At 48.0% G+C, this 23,443-nt stretch overlaps 1 protein-coding gene across 1 annotated transcript in view; it reads left to right on the forward strand.

The window, feature by feature from the left end:
* NCOR2 (nuclear receptor corepressor 2) overlaps window positions 1-23,443 on the forward strand; it is a 207,759-nt gene that overhangs the window by 87,661 nt on the left and 96,655 nt on the right. Inside the window, 5 exon segments of the mRNA XM_032229003.1 lie at window positions 879-894; window positions 897-976; window positions 10,688-10,821; window positions 14,909-15,081; window positions 19,210-19,272. Coding sequence (XP_032084894.1) covers window positions 879-894; window positions 897-976; window positions 10,688-10,821; window positions 14,909-15,081; window positions 19,210-19,272 — 466 coding nt within the window.

A 23,443-nucleotide genomic window follows, 5' to 3' on the forward strand; every position in this document is an offset into this window, starting at 1 on the left:
GGTTGTCTCCCCAAGTTGCACTTATCAAAACAGTTGTGGCCAGCGGATCTGGCAGCAGATTCGGACACTGAGGAGGTTGGGGAGGAACCTGGGCCAGTCCTGGAGTCTGGGGAAGGCTCTGATGAGGGCTCTGTGTCGGAGGCAGAGAGGAGGCCAGGGCCGTCCAACAATGATCAGCTGCCTTCGGAATTGGACATCAGTGGGGCAGACGAATAGCTGGATCCTGTTCCCAGTGTGCGCAGGAGCAGAGTTGCCAGATGAAGGGAACAGCTAAAGAACAGGGTCGACTTGGGAATAAGGCCACAGGTGGACGATGAATGGCCCCTCCCAGAGGAAATAAAAGAGGAGCGAAAGGGGAGTGGAGTTTGCAGGAGATCATTAGTTGCTTCATTGGCTCGTGACTCTTGGAGACTCCTTGCCAAGTTTTGCAGATATCGGCCTGGCAGCTCTCCAAGCCAGAGAAGGTCTGTGACTGTAAATCCTCCCTGGAAAGACTTTGCTGGATGTGAATGAGCAGAATTCACAGTCAATTAATAAAAGGGGTTTTTGTCAGGACCAGGAGTTTACTGCATGCTCTTGGGAAGCCTCGGTCAGAAGAACAGTAACCCAACTGCAAACTTCAAGGAGACATTTCTTTCCAAGGTCCCCTCTAAAAACAGAAATCTTGCCCCTGACAGCTATTTCCAAGGAACCCCTGAGGAAAATGGTCCAGCCGTCTGCTAAGAGTTGGCCATCTTGGTTGCCAATCTTCTTGTGATTGTGGTGCTTTGGAATGGAAGAAACCCACCTCAGGGACATCAGAAGCTCCATACTGTATTATTCGCCAAGGATGCTTCCCTCCCACACCAACGTGTGTCTTTATGTTTATCTTTTTCTAGACAGTAGCGGATTGCGTTCTTACTACTATTTGACCAAGAAGAATGAGAACTACAAGAACTTGGTGAGAAGGAATTACCGCAGGCGAGGAAAGAACCAGGTAAGGAAACTTTCCTAGTGGGAAGCGGGAAGCGTCTAAGGACTTGGTGAGATCAAGCAGTAGCATCTTGTAGAGCTTGTAGGCTTTGGTTCTAGGGTTTTAGAGCGGTTGTAGGCCTTGGTTTTAGGTTCTATGGAGGCTGCCACAAAGAAGAGGCAGTCAAACTATTCTCCAAAGCTTCCTAACAGTGAGGACAATGAACCAGTGGAAAAGTTTGCCACCAGAAGTTGTGGTTACTTCATCAGGAGGTTTTTAAGAAGAGACTGGAAAGTCACTTGTCTGAGATGATAGAGGGTCTCCTGCTTGAGTAGGTGGTTGGACTATTCTATTCTGTTCTGTTCTATATTCTATTCTATCTTCTCTTTTCTTCCCCTACTCTACTCATTCTATTCCATTCCATTCCTAGTCTGTTCTTTTTGTTCTGTTCTCTTCTACGCTACTCTCCTCATTCTATTCTATTCTTTTCGTTCCGTTCCGTTCCTTGTTCTGTTCTTTCTGTTCTGTTCTTTTCTCCTGTTCTTTCTCTCCTGTTCTGTTCTCTTTTATTCTACTCTACTCTACTCTCGTATTCATTCCATTCCTTGTTCTGTTCCTTCTGTTCTACTCTACTCTCCTATTCCATCCCATCCCATTCCACCATCCCATCATCCCATCCCATCCCTTTCCTTGTTCTGTTCTGTTCTGTTCTACTCTACTCTACTCTTCACCTTGGTCTGTGAGATCTTTTCATCCAGGGGTGCTCCAAACCTTCCTCAGTCTCCCTTTAAGATCCACAACAAATGTTTTGCCCCTGATTTGCTGTGTTTTCTCCCGAGGCCAGGGGTTGCCAACCTCTAAATCAAGATTTTTCCATGTGGCTCTGCAAAACTCCACAAACCTTCATTATCCCTGCAGAAATTAAACAGAAGAGCCCAACCAAATGTTCATCTGCCCCCCCCCCAAATACAGCTTTAAGGACAACCTTGTTTGCTCTAGTTTGGCCTCTTGATCAGGAGTTCTGCAGCTTAAAAAAAGATGGCTGAATGATGCCTCCAGTGCATTTGTTTACCATGGCGAAGGATGAATTTGTTGAGTGTTTAAAAAAAAATCAATGTTAAGGGGAAATCCTGGTTAGCAGAAAAACAGCTCGGGAATCCAGATTTGTGATTCTTCCTGTTTATTCCTGGAACTGCCTTGTTATTTTCGGAGCTCCAGACCTGGTTTATTTAGTCTTGAGATGTTTGTTAGGGTGCCAGACTTGCTAGTTCACTTTTTAGCCATGTGGACGTAAGAGTGAAAGAGACTTAAGTGAGAGATGATAGCATGCTTGGAGACAGAGAAGAAAAACCAGGAATTAGCAAAGGGGGGTGGGGGGGAGATAGATCCCTATAATACAGGTAGTCCTTCACTTATGACCACAATGGAGCCCAAAATCCCCGTTGCTAAGTGAGAATATTTGTTAAGTTGAGTTTTGACCCGTTTTATGTCCTTTCTGGCCACAGTTGTTCAGTGTAGGACTGTGGTGTAAGTGAGTCTGGCTTGTTAGAAGGTCGCAAAAGGGGATCACATGATCCCAGGACCCTGCAGCCATCATAAATACGAACCCAGTTGCCGTGGGTGTCAATTTAAATCACGTGACTATGGGGATGCCACGATGGTCGTAAGTACGGAAACCCGTCCTTGGTTGCTTTTTTGAGTGCTGTCGAATGGTTGCTCAATGAGCCGCTGTAAGTCGAGGACAACCTGGGTTTGCAAAATGCACGCTAGGGAAAACCGGAGTTGGGGTGAAAATGTTCTAAAGTTTTTCACCGCGCGAAGGAGACTTGGAAGCTCTTCAAGCGGTGAGGAAACGTCACTCACGTTATAGTTTCTGCTTTTACCTGGGAAGGAGCTGAGCTTGCTGTGAAAGGACCTTTTCATGCTCATTCGTGGTGTGTGTGGGTGGGAGGTTGCAGGCAGGGAGGACAGCTGGTCGGTCGTTTTTGGAATTATTTAGAGATTTGTTCCCCTGATTTGGGTGGGAAGACATTGTTTTCCTCTGAATTTTTACCTCTCTCAATTACCCTTTTTATTGGATCCTCAAGTTGTCTCCGTTTGGTGGCTTGTCATTATGGAAAACTGTCCTGCTCTCCAAGGGTTCTCCCAGTGTTCATACAACTTTACATTCCCACACTTGGAATACGGCATTCAGTTTTGGTTGCCATGATGTAGAAAAGATGTTGAGACTCTATAAAGAGTGCAGAGAAGAGCAGCAAAGATGATTAGGGGACTGGAGGCTAAAACATATGAAGAACGGTTGCAGGAACTGGGTATGTCTAGTTTAATAGAAAGAAGGACTAGGGAAGACAGGATAGCATCTTCCGATATCTCAGGGGTTGCCACACAGAAGAGGGAGTCAAACTATTCTCCAAGGCACCTGAGGGTAGAACAAGAAGCAATGGGTGGAAACTAATCAAGGAGAGAAGCAACCTAGAACTGAGGAGAAATTTCCTGACAGTTAGAACAATTAATCAGTGGAACAACTTGACTCCAGAGGTTATGAATGTTCCAACACTGGAGATTTTTAAGAAGATGTTGGATATCCATTTGTCTGAAGTGGTGTAGGGTTTCCTGTCTAGGCAGGGGCTGGATTAGAAGACCTCCAAGGTCCCTTCCAACTCTGCTATTGTATTTTCTGTTCTGTTTCTCAGAAAGCTTCATTAGACCATTTGCGCATGCAGACTTCATCTTAAGTTCAAGAATAGCCTGGGGTTGGGAGGGAAGGCAGGAGGAATTGGCCACCTTCCTCAAGCTTGTGCGGTCCTTGCAGTCTTTTCATGACCCAATTAGGTTACATCATCAGTGCTAGAAAGGAGTGTGGTTTCCAGGGAGGGGGGGAGGAAGACTGTGGGGTCCTTGGTGCTCTCTGAGCTTGGGGTTTTCTTGCACACATTTCATGACCCAACTAGATTACATCATCAGTTACATTTAGGTTACTAGATTAGGCTTGATAATTATATACATACCTCTAGGTAATATCATCAGCCCCTGATAATGTACCTAGTTGGGTCATGAAACGTCTGCAAGAAAACCACCAAGCTCAGAAAGCACAAAGGAGCCTACAGTCCTTCACCTCCTCCACACCCCTCCTTTCTAGCGCTGATGTATCACCTAGTTGAGTCATGAAACAGCTGCCAGAAAACCCCCGAGCTCAGAGAGCATCAAGGACCCCACCGTTCCACCCTGAGCTACAGCTGAGATCCTCTATTGGCTTCCTTCATCCCTCGACATAGTGATTTAAAAATTACGGGCAGGACAAGTGCTTGCAGAAACTTTCTGGATGGATGTAGAGACTGGATGAATTGGAAAGCCTTTCTAAGAGGAAACTCGCACCATGCCAAGATGGAAGAAGTGGGGAAAAAAAGCCCAGTGAAAAATGGATGGGTGGATAACCACATGTTGCTATGTGTCTTGGATTAATCAACAAATACTATTAGATGACTAATGGAGAGCTGGCAACACAAGCATTCTTCTAGGTTATCCTCCCATTTCCTTCCTGTCTTAGTCAACATGGCCAGGAGCGAGGGTCAGGAGGAGCTGTCAGTCATGAGAGATACCAACTACTCAGAGGGTCAATCATGAAAGATGGAGGACCCTCTTTGAAAGGGTCCAGAACTGCCCAACTACTCAGAGGGTCAGTCATGAAAGATGAAGGACCATCTCTTTGAAAGGGTCCAGATCTACCCAACATCTACCAAAGTATTTAGATGATATTTAAGTTAGGGTTAAGGTAGTTTAATAAAGTTTTGGTTGAGGCAGCAGATTTTGGGGTAGGTTTAATTGCAGGTTTGAAGTCTACTTGGGTTGTTTGGTGGTTTAGCTTTGTTACCTACGCACACACACACACACACACACACACACACACTGCAATAGCAGATTGTGTGACCTAAGTCTACTCCTTAAGCCAGATGAAGTTGGGATGGTCAGTCGATCGGTGGATCTCAAACGAGGGCGGTTTAGGATCGAACGGGTTGTGTGAATGCAAGTTGTTGCATCCCTCCTAGGGCAGAGGATCTCCAACCTTGGTGAATTTAAGTCTGGCGGACTTCAACTCCCAGAGTTCCCCAGCCAGTTTCTCTTTGCTGGTTAGGGAATTCTGGGAGATGAGGGTCCACCAGGCTTAAAGTTGCCAAGGTTGGAGATCCCCTGCTGTAGAGAAAATTGCAAATTTGCAACCTTCTTTGCCCACTTCAACAAACTGACAATTTGGGACAGAAGAAAAGCTACACATACACACACACACACACACACACGCACGCACGCATGCACGAACCACCAGTGTGTTGACTCATTATGTGGTTGAAGAAAACCTGCATTTGTGGTTTGGACAGAATGGGAAGAATTGGCTATTTTGACTCAGGACAAGAACGTTGCTGTGTGTTTTCCTTTGCACTCCACCCCCTCAAAGGTTTAATACCACCCCCACCCTGGCCAGAAATATCCACCAGTGTTTAAAAGGGCTTTATTGTTACACGCTGTGCATACCCACACAACTGCACACACGTGTGTGTGTGTGTGTGTGTGTGTGTGTGGTGTGTGTGTGCGTGCTTATGTACTACGCAGATACCCCAGGGAGGACTCTGTGACCTCAAAAGCCGGGCACTTGACGGTGGGATAGTGAGAGAGTGTTGCGCTGGAGGGTTAACGTGGCCTCGGCGGGGATGAATCACGCCAAGGCTGTAGCCAGCCGCCGAAGGTTCCCGGTGACGAGAGCGGTGGTTTATAGCTCATGACTCATCTCGGGCACGTGACGGGCGCAGAACGGGGCCGTGTTATTCCAGTAGATTGCAAAATCATAACAGGAATGTCGTGGCGAGTCCATGGCTCAACTATGCAATCCCCAGGAAGCCATTTGAGCCGGAGAGCGTGAAGCACGGCACACGGGGATGGCCGAGCGATGAAGAGGCCTCGGGCACTGCAGGCAGAAGGGACACTGGTAGCGCTGGAGTCCCAGGGAGGACAGGCCTGGGAGGTGAGCGGGTCCCCGACAAACAAAAGGAGGAGGCCCACGAAACATTTGGCTGGGAAAGAACCCTCCCCACCCCCCCAAAAAAAACAATCCTTCCACCCTACTTGTTTTTTTCCACCGAGGCAAGGGACACCTCTCTCTTCCTGTCCTTTTCTGACCCAGAGAGTGGGGAGGGGGATGGTTCTGGAAAGAACTGGTTGACAAACCCTCCCCCCTGATGGGGAGGGGGGCAGCTTCAAGGGGTACATAGGAGAAGCTCTCCAAGTGTGCGGGGAAAGAACCCCACGAAAAGTCTGCCTCTTGTCCCCAATCCACCCGTGCTTCAAAAAGCAGAGCTAAGAAGAAGGTGGGATGTAGGAGTGGGGGCTCTAAAGGCATACAACCCCCCCCCCCCAGTTCTCCCCTCCCCATCCCTCTGGGCCAGCCAAGAGAGCGTGAAGCGCTGGTGCTGTTTGTACGCTCGAAGTGTGTCGGAGAGCCGTGCCAAGAACAGGTCCCAAGAAGGGGGGAAACGAAACAGCCGAGGCAACAAGCACTTGGAAGCACAGCCTCTGGCCACACGCTCCGCGCAACTGTTTACAGGAGCCCCTCTGCTCTGGGGGAGATAAGTTTATCGCGCTGGGCTGGGGTTGCCTTGGTGATGGGAGGGGGGGGGTTTGCTGCCTGCATGCCCTGGTGTGTGAGCTTGCACAATGGTGCGTGGGAAGGGGGGGGGGAGAACGCTGCTGGGATGCTGATTGCCCGGGCAGGGAAGTAGAGCTGCGCCACGCACAGGATGCCGCAAGAAATCAGAGCAAAGGTCAGGCGTGGTTTATAATTTATGCGCAGCAGCGGAGGGAAGAGAGAGAGAGAGAGAGGCACGGTGCCAGCGGCTGCCAGGCATTCAGAGTTGGGGAGGAGGATTTTTTTGGGCCTGGGAGGGTGGGTAGGCCTGCGGCAGCAACCCAGTAACAGGGAGGGGTGGCTACGCAGGCAGGATTGTTTGCAACCCTGCAGAAGGATTGAGTCGGGACGAGCAAAGCAGGACGTGGGTGCCCAGAGGAGAAAACCCGGGAGTTTTGGGGGCGGGTCGAGGCTGTTTCTCTCTTCTTCGGCACGGGACCAGCTGCGGCTACCAGGGTGGGTGCGCCTGGGCTTGGAAAGGGTCTCTAAAGGCCATCCAGGCCAATCCCCCTTGCTCGGGGCAGAGATCCTAATTGGAGCATTTTGTGTCTTTTCCAAGTTTGCAAATTTCCCCGTGTGGGTTGGAGGAGGGTCATCCTGACTCATTCAGGCAGGGAAGTTCACTAGGCTCATGCTGGCCGAAGGGATTGGTCATGGTGGCTTAGGGGCAGCTTGTTCCCAGCCTGACAAGCCCAGCATAGACACATAGCGACAATCCCAGTTCTCAGGGATTTCGACACGGAAAACTGATCCTGGTTTGAATCCTCTTGTGATTAGTCCTCGACTTACGACCACGAGGGAGTCTAAAATTTCTGTGGCTGAACGAGGCATTTGTGAAGTGAGCTTTGCTCCATTTTACGACCTTTCTTGCCGCAGTTGCTAAGCGAATCACTGAAGTTGTTCAGTTAATAACCCATGACTTCGCTCGTCCAAAGGTCATAAAATGGGATCACGTGATCCCCCCAGGGACATTGCAACCGTCGTAACTGTGAGTCAGTACCAGACATCTGAATTTGAATGACGTGACCATGGGGATTCTGCAGTGGTAGTTAAATGTGAAAAATGGGTCGTAACTCACTTCTTTCAGTGCCTTTGTAACTTTGAACGGTCACTCATGAACCGTTGTAAGTCGAGGACTACCTGTATAGAGTTGGAATAGGACTAAGCAGAGCAGAGGAGAGAGTCACCTTCGGCCGTGGCAGCTCACTGGCCTACCTCGCAGGGGCGTTATGGGGATAATATAGAAAGGAGTGTTCCAGATTCCTGGGGGGGGGGAGAAGAAGGGTGGTTCTAAATTGAATTGATAGTGGCAACTTTATCCTATATGGGCAGATAAATAATTTGGATGGGCCTTTACCGGCACCAGTCACCAAACAGAAGATGAAATCAGCATGCATGGAAACTGACCAAGGAGAGATTCAACCTAGAAATCAGGAGGAATTTCCTGACAGTGAGAACAACCAAGCTATGGAACAGAAGTTGCCTTCGGAAGTTGTGAGAGCTTCATCACTGGAGGCTTTCAAGAAAAGAGTGGACTGCCATTGGTCAGAATAGTGTAGGGTCTCCTTCTTGGGTGGAAGGTTGGACTAGATGACCTATAAGGTCCCTTCCAACTCTGTTAATCTATTATATTTAAGAGGGGAGTCAGTTCTTCATATCAGAGGGGAAGAGAAGAAGTTAGAGGTGGAAGATCATTAAAGAGAGATTCATCCTAGAAATAAGGAGAAATCTTTGGACAGTGAGAACAATCAATCAATGGAACAGAAGTGCCTTTAGAAGTTGTGGGAGCTTCATCACGGAGGCTTCAAGAAGAGACTGGGCTGACAGTCAGAGATGGTGTAGGGGTCGTGATGGCGACCTATGGCATGCGTGTCACAGGTGGCACACGGAGCCATATTTGGGTGGCACACCACTGTCAGCTCTGGCGTGCATGTGTGCACCAGCCAGCTGATTGTTCACCCTTCCAGAGGGCTATGGGAGCGGTTTTCGCCCTCCCCAGGCTTCAGGAAAGCCTCCGCAGCCTGGGGAGGGGTGGTGCGTGCATGCACGGGTGGTGGTCATGGACAGCACAGGTGGGGAGATTGGGCATGCGTGCGTGCAATTTTGGCATGCCTGTAGAAAAGGTTTGCCATCCCTGTTGGAGGGTCTCCTGCTTGGTCAGGGGTTGGACTAGATGACCTCCAAGGTCCATTCAACTCTGTGATCTGCATGGCACAGGTAGCCCGGTTGCAAGCTTGGATTTGCGTGAGTGGTTCTTGATTGACTGGATCGATGACCCAGCCTTCATTTGTAGAACACCAGGAAAGGTCTGCAATGCCCCCTCTCGTGGTTTTTTCCCCCTCTTCTCATAACAAACAGCTGCAAATTCATTGGGCCCAGGGAGGGGCTGGTCAACAGACAGCTGGCTTATGTGGTTTCTCATCCAGCACACTAACCACTCCACCATCCTGTCTCTCTGCACAGCCCGGGGGGGGGGAGGGTGTGTGGGGCGGCTGACGTCTGGCACACAAGGCTACTAAAAGTGCCATTGATCCAAGTTTCGTGCGCAGAGCCCGATTTCGATTTCAAACTAAGATTCAGAAAGTGATGCAAAGGGGTCCTGTCAGGACCGGGGGATGTGGCTGTGGTTTTGACTCATGCTGAAATTGCCTGGAGTGGCACATTGGAAAGTCTAAGAAGTTAAGATGGCGGTGGCAACGGTGTAGCCGAAGCTCCGCCTGTTTTTTTAGCGGGCATCTTGTAGCCTCTTTGTAACATTGAACAACCTTTGGTCATCCAGATTAAAATGGGCCAGCATGTTTTCCCCACAACCCACCTGGTAAAAATAGGAGGAAATATGTTTGCCTCCTTGAGTTACTTATCAAGTAATAGGAGAATAAGAATGGATGGATGGATGGATGGATGGATGGATGGATGGATGGATGGATGGATGGATGGATGGATGGATGGATAGATATGGATGGATAGAAAAAGATGATAGATAGATAGATAGATAGATAGATAGATAGATAGATAGATAGATAGATGATAGATAGATAGATAGATAGATAGATAGATAGATAGATAGATAGATAGATATAGAGACAGACAGACAGAGATAGGTAGGTAGATCGATTAGCTATGGATGGATGGATGGATGGATGGATGGATGGATGGATGATGGATGGATGGATGGATGGATGGATGGATAGAGATATAGTGATAGACAGACAGAGACAGATAAATGGATAGACAAACAGATAGAGATGGATGGATGGATGGATAAATAGATAGATAGAGACAGACAGACAGATATGAATGGAGAGAGAGATAGGGATTGACGGTTGGTTGGTTGGATGGATGGATGGATGGATGTGGGGGGATATGGATGGATGAATGGGATGAACAGATAGATGACAGAGATGAATGGATGGATGTTGAGGGATGAATGTGGCTACCTATATGGATTGATGGATGGCATGGAAATGTGGATGAGATAGATGGATGGATGGATGGACGGATGGATGAATGGATGGATATGGATTGATGAATGGGATGAACAGAGAGATGACAGAGGGACGAATGGATGAATGAATGTTGCTAGATCAGAATGGATGGGATGAAAAAGTGGATGAGATAGATAGATAGATAGATAGATAGATAGATAGATAGATAGATAGATAGATAGATAGATAGATAGATAGATAGATGGCTGTAGCAGGGTGACAGCAATTTGCTCACTTTCTCACAGATTTTTCATTCAAGATTTTTTTTCTTTCTTGGGCTGTTTTGCAACACATGAGGAGGCTGAAACTGTAAGAGTCATGTCTGCATGTATGATGTATTCTCCCATCTTTGGATCCCTGTCCGAGCATGTGTCATGATAGAACCGTGCAGCACATAATTTCTTTTTCATCAACTGGTTAAAAAGAAGAACAATCAGGGGAACAATGGTGTGGGAATAGGAGAGAGTGTAGACAAAGTCTTGCGTCTCCTTACGTTTGAAAGGGGGAGTACAGACAGTTTTGTCTCCTTCAGATGTTTAGTTCCTCTATTTTTGATTCTCCTTCCCTGTCTCACAGCAGCAACAGCAGCAGCAACAGCAGCAGCAACAGATGCCCCGGAATAACCAAGAAGAAAAAGAGGAAAAAGAGAAAGATGCTGAGAAGGAAGAGGAGAAGCCAGAATCCGAAAACGACAAAGAAGAACTGACAAAGTAAGTCTCGGAAGTGGAGGGGGTGGGGGGGGGGAGCGTTTGCTTTCCAAGAAAAAGAGGCTAGCATTGCATCCGTTTCTTGCCTCGATTTTTGTGACTCACTGAGCGATGCTTTTTTGGGCGGGGAGGTTGTGCGCGTGAAGAGCTTTGTAATTTTATCAGAGTTTGTAATAAGATCAAAGGCAAAAAGAAACAGAAGTCAGGAAAGAGAAAGAAGAACAAAGCGGCGGGGGGGGGGGGGACAAGTGATGTTTTTTCTCTTTCCCAAAGTTTGCTTAAAAACCCAGCTCGGTCTTTCCCTGCTGCCTTTGTGCAGCTGATAATACAATTGCCTCCAGGGCCATTTGGAGCAAGGGGAAGAGACAGATCTCCTGTTGTGGACCACCAGTGGAGCTGGTGGCAAATTTGGACAGTGAGGAGGTTGGGGAGGAACATAGGCCAGTCCCGGAGTCTGGGGAAGGCTCTGATGAGGGCTCTGTGTTCGAGGCAGAGATAGGCCAGGGCCATCCAACAGTTATCAGCTACCTTCAGAATCGGAGATCAGTGGGGCAGAAGAACAACTGGAGCCTGTTCTCAGTGTGCGCATGTGCAGAGTTGCCAGATGAAGGGAACAGTAAGGCCACAGGTGGACGATGAATGGCCCCTCCCAGAGGAAATAAAAGAGGAGCGAAAGGGGAGTGGAGTTTGCAGGAGACCATTAGTTCATTCCTGCATTCTTGCCAAGTTTTGCAGCATCTGAAAGATATCGGCCTGGCCACTCTCCAGGCCTGAATAAGGTCGGTAATTGTGAACAATCTTGAAAGACTGTGGGAGAGGAAAGACTTTGCTGGGAGGAATTCACTGTCAATTAAATAAAAGGAGTTTTATCAGGATGAGGACTCGGCTTTGTGCTGCTGGGGAAGCCTCGTTAGAACATCTCCTAAATAAATCCATGAAACGCTATATTGGCTACATCTGTTCCTCCTTCTCCTTCCCAACCAACGTAAAAGAGGACATGGATGAATTTTTCCTGCCCCCTTAAACTCAATGTTGCTTGAAAGGAGTGTTTTTTATATACCAAGAACTGGGCCTGGCTGCGGTTTAATGCTAGAATTCTCCTGCCTGGAAAATATATTTCTTCCCAAGTTTTGTCCATGTTTTACACTTCAGGTGTAGTAAAAATCCAGGGAGCAGAGAAGGGGTCAGCTCTAGGGAGTCTCTCGCCGCCCCAAATCTGGCAGAATTAGGCATGGATTTGGCTTCTTGCAACGGAGGAATTGATTCACTGCCTTCCCCATCTTGCAGCTTTTGCAAAGGATGGAGGTTTTTGTTCCTAAGAGTGGTCAGTTACAATCCCATGGGCGGGGGAATTCTGGGAAAGGAAATCAGCAGACCTGGGAACTGAGGAGGGCCATCCTAGGGGACAAAAGCATGGATGGCCGCTTTTAGGCCGTTTGGGGGTTGTTTTCAGGCCATTTTTGGGCTTTTTTCAGGTTGTTGTTCGAGCCATTTTTCCACCATTTTCAGGCCGTTTTTTAGAACGTTTTTGGGCCATTTTCAGGCTGTTTTGGGGGCTGTTTTCCAGTCCATTTTTGGGAGCGTTTTCAGCCCATTTTTTGGCCTGTTTTCAGGGCCATTTTCAGGCTGTTTTGAGGCCATTTTCAGGCTGGGTTTTGGAGCCATTCTCAGGCCATTTTCAGGCCGTTTTGGGGTTATTTTCAGGCCATTTTTGGGCTCTTTTCAGATCATTCTTCGGGCCATTTCCCCACCATTTTCAGGCCATTTTTCGGGTCAAAAACGCCTTGAAAACAGTTTGTAAACCACTTTGAAAACGGCCCCAAATTGCCCAAAAAACAGGCCTATGTACACCAGCCAGCTGGTCTTTGGATTTGCGGCGCTCTGATGCGCGCACACACACACACACATGCATGAGTGTTCCGGTTTTGGGCACTCAATGCCAAAAAGGTTCACCCTCACTGTCCTAGTACTATCCGAGGAAATAACTTTAATTAAAGCCACTGGGGGCAGATTTAAGTTCTAAGATCTTGCAAGGGATGTTAGTTTAGTTTACTTTATTGTCATTGCACCTCGTGCAACAAAATTAAATGCCATCTTCAGTGTACCTCATATATAAGAAAACTATAAAAAATAAAACACAAACACACATCCTTCACATTCTATGCAATTGAATTGAAAATTCCTGATATTGCATTAATATTGCACTGCACAGTAGAATTCAATATAGTTACTGCCCTGGGATAGAAGCTGTTTTTCAGCCTATTGTCCTTATCTTTCTTGTCCTGTACCGTCTGCCAGATGGTAATAGTTCAAAAAAAAAGGTGTCCAGGATGAGATGGATCTTTAAGAAGGTTTTGGACTTTCTTAAGGCAGCGGGAGCTATAAAGCTCTTCCAAAGAGGGGAGAGGGCAACCCACCGTCCTCTGGGCAATGATGTTGACCCTCCGGAGTGCTGTCCCATCTGCCCCTGTGCAATTGGCAAACCAGACACAGGTGCAGTGAGTTAAAATACTCTCTATGGTACAGCACTAGAAGGTCACCAGCAGTTTTCTATTCAGTTGTTGCTTCCTGAGAAGTCTCAGGTCGTATAATCTCTGCTGGGCCCTTTTGACCAGGGCTGCAATGTGAGATGCCCCAGGTCAGCTCCTCTTTTATGACGACACCCAGAAACTTAAAACTGACCACTTGCTCCACTCGGTCTCCGTTGATAAGCAAGGGCTGGATTTTAGCATCTGGCTGGATGTTCAGAAGAGACCCATTGGCTTCTATCAATGGTCTGCTTTTGATTCTGTACTGTTGATCCCTGGTACAAATTTGATCCAGGATACCTTGGTTTTGTTCTGTGTGGTTGCAACGGTTGATGTACCTCGAGGTCTTCCTGAAACAGGCCGAAGGAAACGCGAAGGCCCTTCCTGCTTCTAACCAGAGCACCAAAATGCTTGTTGGCCATCGAAGGCTGCAAAAACGACTTGGAAATGCCGTGCCCTTGAGTTAACCAGGAGGGGAAATCAGCATTTTTAGACTCTTTAGATGGAAGAGTTGGCCAACTTTCTCTAACCAAGATTAAGCCTTGGCTGGAAGGAACATTTGGCATCAGTGTTGCTCTGTGGGGAAACTGCCAATTGGGGTGGAAGGAGGAGTCAAGCAAGGGCTTAGCTTGGAGTCCTTCTTCTTGTGCCATATCCGTCATCGGACGTTGGCGATCATGTTGGCAATCCTATTTTTATCAACAATCGCATGAAAAAGTGCTGCTGAGCTTTGTCTAAACCAGGCCCTTAGATTTTGAAGCCATGAAGTTCTTCTTCTGCCTGGACCTCCTTTGTCTTCAATCTTTCCCTGGAGGATTAAGTGAAGGATGCCGTATTTTCCCGGGTGTCGCATCCCATGTCCGAAATATTCTAACTTTCGCTTTTTGAAGGCTTTGATTATTTCCCTTTGCTTACCCAGGTGGCTTATCCCCACCTCATTTCTGATTTTGTCAACCCAGCTTATATGTTAATAGCCATTTGGAAGCCCACATTTCAAATGCTTCTCGTCTCTTCAAGTGGCTTTCTGTCAGAGACCAACTCTCCACTCTGTAGAGCAGGATAGAAAAGATTTGTAACATCTGACAAGTCTGATTTGGAGTCCTTGCACAGCCGCAAGAGGCATAAGCTGGACTTCCAAGATCCACGAAGCCTTATCTGGCCATTCCTGGTGGAAGATAGCAATCTGGGTGTCAGATTTCCGAAAGGTGTCCTAATTGATTCATGAGCCTCGAGCCAAGTTTCAAAAGAAAACCAGTCATTTATCAGGAGCACCATTTTGGCAATACCATATTGCGGTCAGATCTAAGCCTCATTTGAATTATACTTGAACTTTATCCCTGTTCCTTCCCTCCCCTCCCTCAGTCTGTGTCATAAAACACATTCCCCAATGAGGTGCACCCCTCCCAAGCCTGCTGTAGTAATCTGAGATCAGACTCTAGCCGAAGGTATAGGTGGAATGCGCTCCAAAAAGCAAAACCAACGTAAATTGGCCGCGGTGATGTTCCCGTTTCCTGCAGAAAACCCAAACTGATCATCCCTCTCTTGCTCTCTGGTTCTGTCAGGGAGAAGAACGAGGACACGTCCGGCGAGGACAATGACGAGAAGGAAGCTGTCACCTCCAAAGGGCGCAAGACGGCCAATAGCCAGGGCTGGCGGAAAGGGCGCATCACTCGGTCCATGGCCAACGAGGCCAACCACGAGGAGGTGGCCATGCCCCAGCAGAATTCCGAGCTAGGTAGGTCTCCGTAGCATGGATGAATGGATCCAGGGATCAAGAAGGGATTCCTGCTGGGGAAGTGAAGGGGGAACCTCTCAAAGCAAGGGCCGAAAGAACAAGACGTTAATCTATATGGGAGGGTGCGTGGATTTCTTTTCTTTTTTTAATGGCACTGTGCTGGGAAAAAAAGAGTGGTGCAGTGGCCCAGAGATGGAGCTCTCGCCTCACAATTGGGAGGCTGTGAGTTCGATCCCAGGTAGAGGCAGATATTTTTCTCCCTGGGCACAATGAGAATATCTCTGCTGTACAAAACTCTGCATTGGCATCAGGAAGGGCATCCGGCCAATAAAACACTGCTACCTCCATTCAGTTGCTCATCAACCATGAAACCTATCTAACAACCATCTTTCTATATCAATCATCTTTCTCTTTCTATGTCTGTCTATCTGTCTGTGTGTGTCTATCTGTCTGTCTGTCTGTCTGTCTTTCTGTCCGTCTATCTATCTATCTATCTATCTATCTATCTATCTATCTATCTATCTATCTATCATCTATCTATCTAAGTCGGAGGGCAGAGATCGACCCCCAGGCCCCTAACATATGGGGTGCCGCAGGGTTCGGTCCTGTCCCCCCTTCTTTTTAACATCTACATGAAACTGCTGGGCGAGATCATTTGACGGCACGGGATAAAATACCATCAATACGCGGGCAATACACAGTTGTATCTGTCCGCCCCGTGCTAACTCAATGAAGCGATGGATGTGATGAGCCAGGACCTTGAAGCTGTTAGAGACTGGATGGGGGTTAACAAGCTTGTACTCAATCCAGATAAAACCGAGTGGCTGCTGTGCTTCCCTCCCACTAATTGGTCAAGTGTTCCATTTCTCAGGCTGGGGGGTCAAATATTACGCCCCTCAGATAGGGTCCGCAACTTGGGAGTCCTCCTGGACCCACAGCTGACTTTTGAACACCATTTGTCGGCTGTGACCAGGGGGGCATTTGCCCAGGTTCGCCTGGTGCACCAGTTGCGGCCCTACCTGAACCGGGAGGCTCTCACAACAGTCACTCGTGCCCTTGTGACCTCTAGGCTGGAATACTGCAATGTGCTCTACATGGGGCTGCCCTTGAAGAGTATTCGGCGACTTCAGCTGGTCCAGAATGCAGCCGCGCGAGCAATCGTGGGTGCACCTCGTTTCACCCACGTAACACCTATCCTCCGCGAGCTGCACTGGCTGCCTGTTGATCTTCGAGTGCGCTTCAAGGTGCTACTTGTCACCTACAAAGCCCTGCATGGTATTGGATCTGGGTACTTGAGAGACCGCCTACTGCCAGTTACCTCCACTAGGCCGATACGATCCCATAGATTAGGCCTCCTCCGAATTCCATCAGCCGGCCAATGTCGGCTGGCAACTACCCGGAGGAGAGCCTTCTCGGTGGCTGCTCCGACCCTCTGGAACGAACTCCCCGTGGAGATTCGTACCCTCACCACCCTCCAGACCTTCCGCGTAGCCCTTAAGTCCTGGCTGTCCCAGCAGGCCTGGGGCTAAAGATTTTAACCCCACTCGAATTGTATGACTGTTGTGTTTTTAATGATGTATTGTTTTTCATGTTTGTGACCTGTTTGTCCTCCCTCCCCTTGAGTTGTGAGCCGCCCTGAGTCCCCCCAGGGAAAAGGGCGGCATACAAATAAAGCATCTCATCTCATCTCATCTCATTATCTATCTATCTATCTATCTATCTATCTATCTATCTATCTATCTATCTATCTATCATCTATCTATCTATCTATCTATCTATCTATCTATCTATCTCTTACCTACCTACTTACCTATCTATGTATTATCTTTCTCTCTCTCTCCATATCAATCATCTATCAGCTCTACCTGCCTGCCTGTCTGTCTGTCAAGCTATCTAGCTATCTATCTTCCATCATCCCCCCTCTCTCTTATCTATCTGTCTGTCTATCTATCTATCTATCGTCCGTCTGTCCGTCCGTCCATCCATCCATCCATCCATCCATCCATCCATCCATCCATCCATCCATCCATCCATCCATCCATCCATCCATCCATCCATCCATCCATCTATCTATCTATCTATCTATCTATCTATCTATCTATCTACGTTTCTACTGTGTTTCCTTGAAAATAAGACAGAGTCTTATTTTCTTTGGACACGCCCCCACCCCCCAATAAGCACTTGCCCTTATTTTCAGGAAGGTCTTATTCTTTTTGAGGTGCAGGAGACGGTGAGTGTAGTCACCTCATGGCTGCTGCTGTGTTGCGATATTTTCAGGGAGGGCTTATTTTTTTGGGGGGTGTCTTATTTTAGAGCATGCGCTCAAAAGCCCAACTGGGCTTTTTATCCAGGGAGGTCTTATTTTCAGGGAAACAGGGTATCTATATCTATCAACCACCACGTTGTGGTGTACAAGAAATCCTCAGCTTACGACCCACAATTGAGTCCAAAATATATTATTAAACATAAACCAAAAGCATTTCTTTCACAAACAGGCAAGTAAGAATAAAATAAGCTTAATTCTCTTTTGCCTTGGAAGTGACAGACGATATAGGTAGGGAAGTCAGAAATGGGGCTGCTTTTCTAGGACAACCTGGAAGGGCGTGCCGAGAGATTTGTTCCAAAACACGGGCGGAGCCGCAGTGAAGAAGTAGGACAGGAGATGACAAATTTTGGATTAGAATCCTCTGGAAAGCCACTTCCTTCTCCGCAGACGGACAAGTCTTCTGCATAGATCTGGAGAAGTTGCCTCTCTTGGCCACTTGAGGGCTGTGGAGAACTACGGAGAAATCTCATTTTGGAAATCGATGGGGTGGATCCCGGGATCTGGGCTTAGTTAGTCTTAGCTTGAATGGGAAGACCTGGTAGACGATCCAACTGGTGGAGCTTCAGGTGAGGAACTGGTGGAGTTCATCACCTGAATTTAGTTTGCCCCGGGGGAAACTTTAGCTGCACGTCCGTTTGGTTCTTGTGGTTTGATTCTAGCTATCCAAGCCTTGTTTTATGACGGGAGATCCGAAAATCAGAACCGTCAAGATAAGACGATTAACAAAAGCAGCTTTTCCTCTTTTTATTTTTGTTTTGTTTTATCCCTGCTTTTATTATTTTTATAAATAACTCCAGGTGGAGAGCATACCTAATGCTCCTTCCTCGTTCAATTTTTTCCCAACCAAAACAACCCTGTGAGGTGGGTTGGGTTGAGAGAGATATAAAACCAGCTGGGTGGCCCAAAGTCACCAGCTGGTTTATATGACTAAGGCAGGACTAGAACTCATGTCTCCCGGTGATTGGCCCTTAGTCACCCAGCTGGGTTTCAAACCTATGCAGGAACGAGAACTCCCTGTCTCCTGGTGATTGGCCCAAAGTCACCCTGCTGGGTTTCATGCCTAAGCAGGAACTAGAATTCCCTGTCTCCTGGTGATTGGACCAAAGTCACCCAGCCGGCTTTCATGCCTATGCAGGAACTAGAACTCCTTGTCTCCTGGCCCAAAGTCACCCACCTGGTTTTCCTGGCTAAAGTGGGACTAGAACTCTCAGTATCCTGGTTTCTAGGCCAGCCCCTTAACCATTACAGAGTGGTTCTTTTTTGGAGTGTCTCCAAGATTTCATGCCTAAGATGGAATTAGAACTTGCTGTCTCCTGGTGATTTTGACCAAAGTCATCCAGCTGGTTTTCAATCCTAAGGCAGGAACTAGAACTCACCATCTCCCGGTGATTGGCCCAAAGTCAGCTAGGCAAAGAAAAAGTCATGTTCGATAGGAAGGTCATTGCAAATGGCATGTCACTAAGTGTTACATAAACACACACACATACACACACGGACACACGAGCCATGTTGGTGCAGTGGTTAGAGTGCAGTACTGCAGGCTACTTCTGCTAATTGCCGGCTGCCTGCAGTTTGGCAGTTCAAATCTCACCAGGCTCAGGGTTGACTCAGCCTTCCGTCCTTCCGGAGTGGGTAAAATGAGGAGCCAGATTGTTGAGGGCAAGAGGCTGACCCTGTAACCGCTTAGAGAGGGCTGGAAAGCACTGTGAAGCGATATATAAGTCTAAGGGCTATTGCTATCCAACCCCCCCACCCCCCAAGGTTTTTGTTTTTCTTCTAATCTCTTCTTTTCTTTCCACCAGCTTCTTTGGAGATGAACGAAAGTTCTCGCTGGACGGAGGAGGAGATGGAAACAGCCAAGAAAGGTAAGCTTTTGGCTTTCCTTTTCTTTGCAAGATGTCCGTGGTGAGTGAGCGTGTTGGTTGCTTCAGGTGTCAGTTGTGTTTCTTGGTGGGTTGACACTATTACTGGCCATCCTGAGATTGAAGGTGTTTTGCATGGTGAATGGAAGCCTCCAGATTTTGCTTGCAAGCTTTCGACAGTATTTTGTTTCGGACAAATTCAGGAGTTGCTAAGGCAGTGTAAAGGTTGTGTATGACCCAGCTTAGGGAGATGTCTGACATTCTCTGTTGGGCAGTTGGGACAACAACAAGGAGGAAGTAGTGGCTGGCTGGGTATTGGAACAGGGTCCTTGGTGCTCTCTGAGCTGAACTGTTTTCTCAGACATTTCATTATCAAACTAGGTAACGTCATCAGTGCGAGGAGGGAGTAGGTTTGGTCTCTTTGTACACTAGTGGCTTGCCTAGCCAAAAAGGAAACAAAATGCCCTCAATATCCAATATGAGCAGAGGTTAACACCGAGACTAACACTGCAGCAACCGTCAAGAAGTAAACAATACCCCAAATCAGTAACGGCAAACCTTTTCCTCACCGAGTGCCGAAACTGGAATGTGTGCATGCGCCAGAGCCCGGAAACCCGACGACCAGCTGGCAAATGCACATGCGTGCACCAGCCAGCTGGTCTTCCAGTTTCTGTTGCATGTATGTGTGTTGGCCAACTGGTCTTTGGATTTCCAGTGCTCCGTCATGCGCAAAGACCAGCTGAACAGCAAGGACATGCCGGAAACTGGAAGAGCAACTGGGGACAGCCTGTGTGCACACAGAGAACCTAAGCGTGACAAAAGTTGGCCATCAGGGCCGCAAATCAAGAAACTACCAACTCAAACAAACAAACAGTCAACAACAGCTCTCTCAAGGAACCGACCTAGAATACTCCCCCCAACACAGGCAGGACAAACCATGATAATATAAACAGAGAGCAAACCCACAACCTTCTAGCACTGATGACATTCCCTAGTTGGGTCATGAAACATCTGGAAGAAAACCACCAAGGTCAGAGAACACCAACAACTCCACAATACTCCTTCTTCCCACCTTCCTCCTCCTCTTCTTCTCTGCAATCCCCTCCCTTCTGACACTGATGACGTTTCCTAGTTGGGTTGTGAAACGTCTGCAAGAAAACCACCAAGCTCAGAGAGCATCAAGGACCCTGCAGTGTTCCTCCTCTTCCTCCCCCTCCTCCCCTTTCCACTTGGCAAACCCCACTCCTTTTAGCACTGATGATATTCCCTAGTTGGGTCATGAAACATCTGCAAGAAAACCAGCAAGCTCAGAGAGCCCCAAGGACTCCACAATTCAGCCCGAGCTACAAATATTCGTCTCTGTTGCTATCTGAACAGGGTTTTTAGCTTAGCGCCCACATAATGCTTTCGTGTGGCTCCTGGTGACTCTGCAGATGGCACCGAAATGGCTTGGCTGGTGACAGGTGGCATTGGTTTGTTGCTCCATGCAAGAAATCACTAGGCATAGGATCTGGGCCGCCAGCAGGAGGTTCGAAGCGAAGGAGGAAAGATTTGGTGCGGCTCCGGGAGACAAAAGCAGGATACGCCCTGCAATTAACGCCAAAGTGAAGAGAGACAAAACAGACTCCGTGCACAATGACACTTTTATGGTGTACTAAACCCACAATCCCCCAGGCTGCCTAAACATTCAGCAGAGTATACAATTGTAAGCTGAGGTCCTTAGTTTGGAAACCTTCTTTTTGGTCTTATTTTTTTTCCCCCAAAGTAGCCTCTCAATTATAGGAAGCCAAATCAATTCCTGGCCCAGAAGGAGAGTGAAGTTCTGGGGAGTGTTGACATATTCTGGCAAAGATTGAAAATGATCTTCTGTAATCTGGGCACCCTCCAACAGCAGGGAATTTCGTTTTTCAGCATGCACCAGGTTGCTTAAAAGTCTGGAAGTTTGGCACCTGTCAGCTCTGGATGAGCTCCAGATAGGAGGGTCTTCTGCAGCCAGTTTTGGTCACCAGGATCTACAAAAAGATGTGCAAACTCTAGAAAGAGTGCAGAGAAGAGCAACCAGGATGATGAGGGGACTGGAGGCTAAAACATACAATGAAGGGTTGCAGGAACTGGGCATGGCTGGTCTATGAAGAGAAGGACCAGGACAGACAGGAGAGCATCTTCCAATATTTGAGGGGCTGCCCCAGAGAGGAGGGGGTCAAGCTGTTTTCCAAGGCACCTGAGGATAGAACAAGAAGCAATGTGTGGAAACTAATCAAGGAGAGAAGCAATTTAGAACTAAGGAGAAAATTCCTGACAGTGGGAACTTGATTGTTCTCACTGTCAGAAATTTCCTCCTTATTTCTAGGTTGAATCTCTCCGTGATCAGTTTCCATCCATTATTCTTCCATCCATTATTCCACAACATCTGAAGGAACAGAAGTTGCCTCCGGAAGTTGTGGGAGCTTCATCACTGGAAGCTTTCAAGAAGAGACTGGACTGCCATCTGTCTGAAATGGTGTAGGGTCTCCTACTTGGACTAGATGACCTACAAGGTCCCTTCCAACTCTGTTAATGTGAAAATCTGTCCATGTAGTCCTCAACTTACAACCATTCATTTAGTGACTTGTTTGAAGTAACAACAAGTTGCTGACAAAAGTGTCTTGTAACCGGTTTTCACACTTACCACCATTGCAGCCCCCCCCCCCCCCGGTCTCTGGAGAGCCAGAGATGAAGGACATCCCTCCATCCTGGTCCTCCTTGACCTCTCAGCGGCTTTCGATACCATCGGCCATGGTATCCTTCTGCGACGACTGCGGGAGGTGGGAGTGGGAGGCACCGTGTTACGGTGGTTCTCCTCCTACCTCTCGGACAGGTCGCAGTCGGTGTTAGTGGGGGGGCAGAGATCGTCCCCTAGGCCCCTAAATTATGGGGTGCCTCAGGGTTCGGTCTTATCCCCCCTACTATTCAACATCTACATGAAACCGCTGGGAGAGATCATCCGCAGGCACGGGATTAGATACCATCAATATGCGGACGATACTCAATTGTATCTGTCCGCCCCGTGCCAACTCAATGAAGCGGTAGATGTGATGGGCCGGGGCCTTGAGGCCGTTATGGACTGGATGAGGGTTAACAAGCTTGTGCTCAACCCAGAAAAGACCGAGTGGCTGTTGTGTTTTCCTCCCAAAGATTTGACTAATATTCCACCACTCAGGCTGGGGGGTCAAATTTTACACCCCTCAGAGAGGGTTCGCAACTTGGGAGTCCTCCTGGATCCACAGCTGTCATTTGACCACCACCTAACGGCTGTGACCAGGGGGGCATTCGCCCAGGTTCGCCTGGTGCGCCAGTTGCGACCCTACCTGAATCGGGAGGCTCTCACAACAGTCACTCGGGCCCTTGTGATCTCTAGGCTGGAATACTGCAATGTGCTCTACATGGGGCTGCCCTTGAAGAGCATCCGGCGACTTCAGCTAGTGCAGAACGCAGCCGCGCGAGTGATTGCGGGTGCACCTCGATTCACCCGCATAACACCTATCCTCCGCGAGCTGCGCTGGCTGCCTGTCGATCTCCGGATGCGCTTCAAGGTGCTATTAATCACCCATAAAGCCCTACATGGCAGTGGATCTGGATACTTGAGAGACCGCCTTCTGCCAATTACATCCCTGCGACCAATAAGATCCCATAGACTAGGCCTCCTCCGTATCCCATCGGCCAGCCAGTGTCGGCTGGCAACCACAAGGAGGAGGGCCTTCTCAGCAGTAGCCCCGACCCTTTGGAACGAGCTCCCCGTAGAGATTCGTACCCTCTCCACCGTCCAGGCCTTCCGCATAGCCTTGAAGAACTGGCTCGCCCGTCAGGCCTGGGGATAAGGATAGTTGCCCCTCCCGAATGATGAATGTATGTTGCCTACCATTTTATTATATGTTTCTATCTTGATGTCTGTATTCCCCTTTCCCTGAGCCGCCCTGAGTCCCCTCAGGGAAAAGGGCGGCCTACAAATTCTAATAAAACTCTAAAAAAAAAAAAACTCTAATGGATCAAAATTCAGACTCTTGGCAAGTGGCTCTTATCGACAACAGGGTCACAGTGATGCTATAACCGTCATAAATATGAACTACATGCCCAGCAGGTTTAGTTTACTAATTTATTGTTCTCACTGTCAGAAAATTCCTCCTTATTTCCAGGT

This window comes from Thamnophis elegans, chromosome 13 (genome assembly GCF_009769535.1).
Source record: "Thamnophis elegans isolate rThaEle1 chromosome 13, rThaEle1.pri, whole genome shotgun sequence".
Taxonomy (NCBI): Eukaryota; Metazoa; Chordata; class Lepidosauria; order Squamata; family Colubridae; genus Thamnophis; species Thamnophis elegans.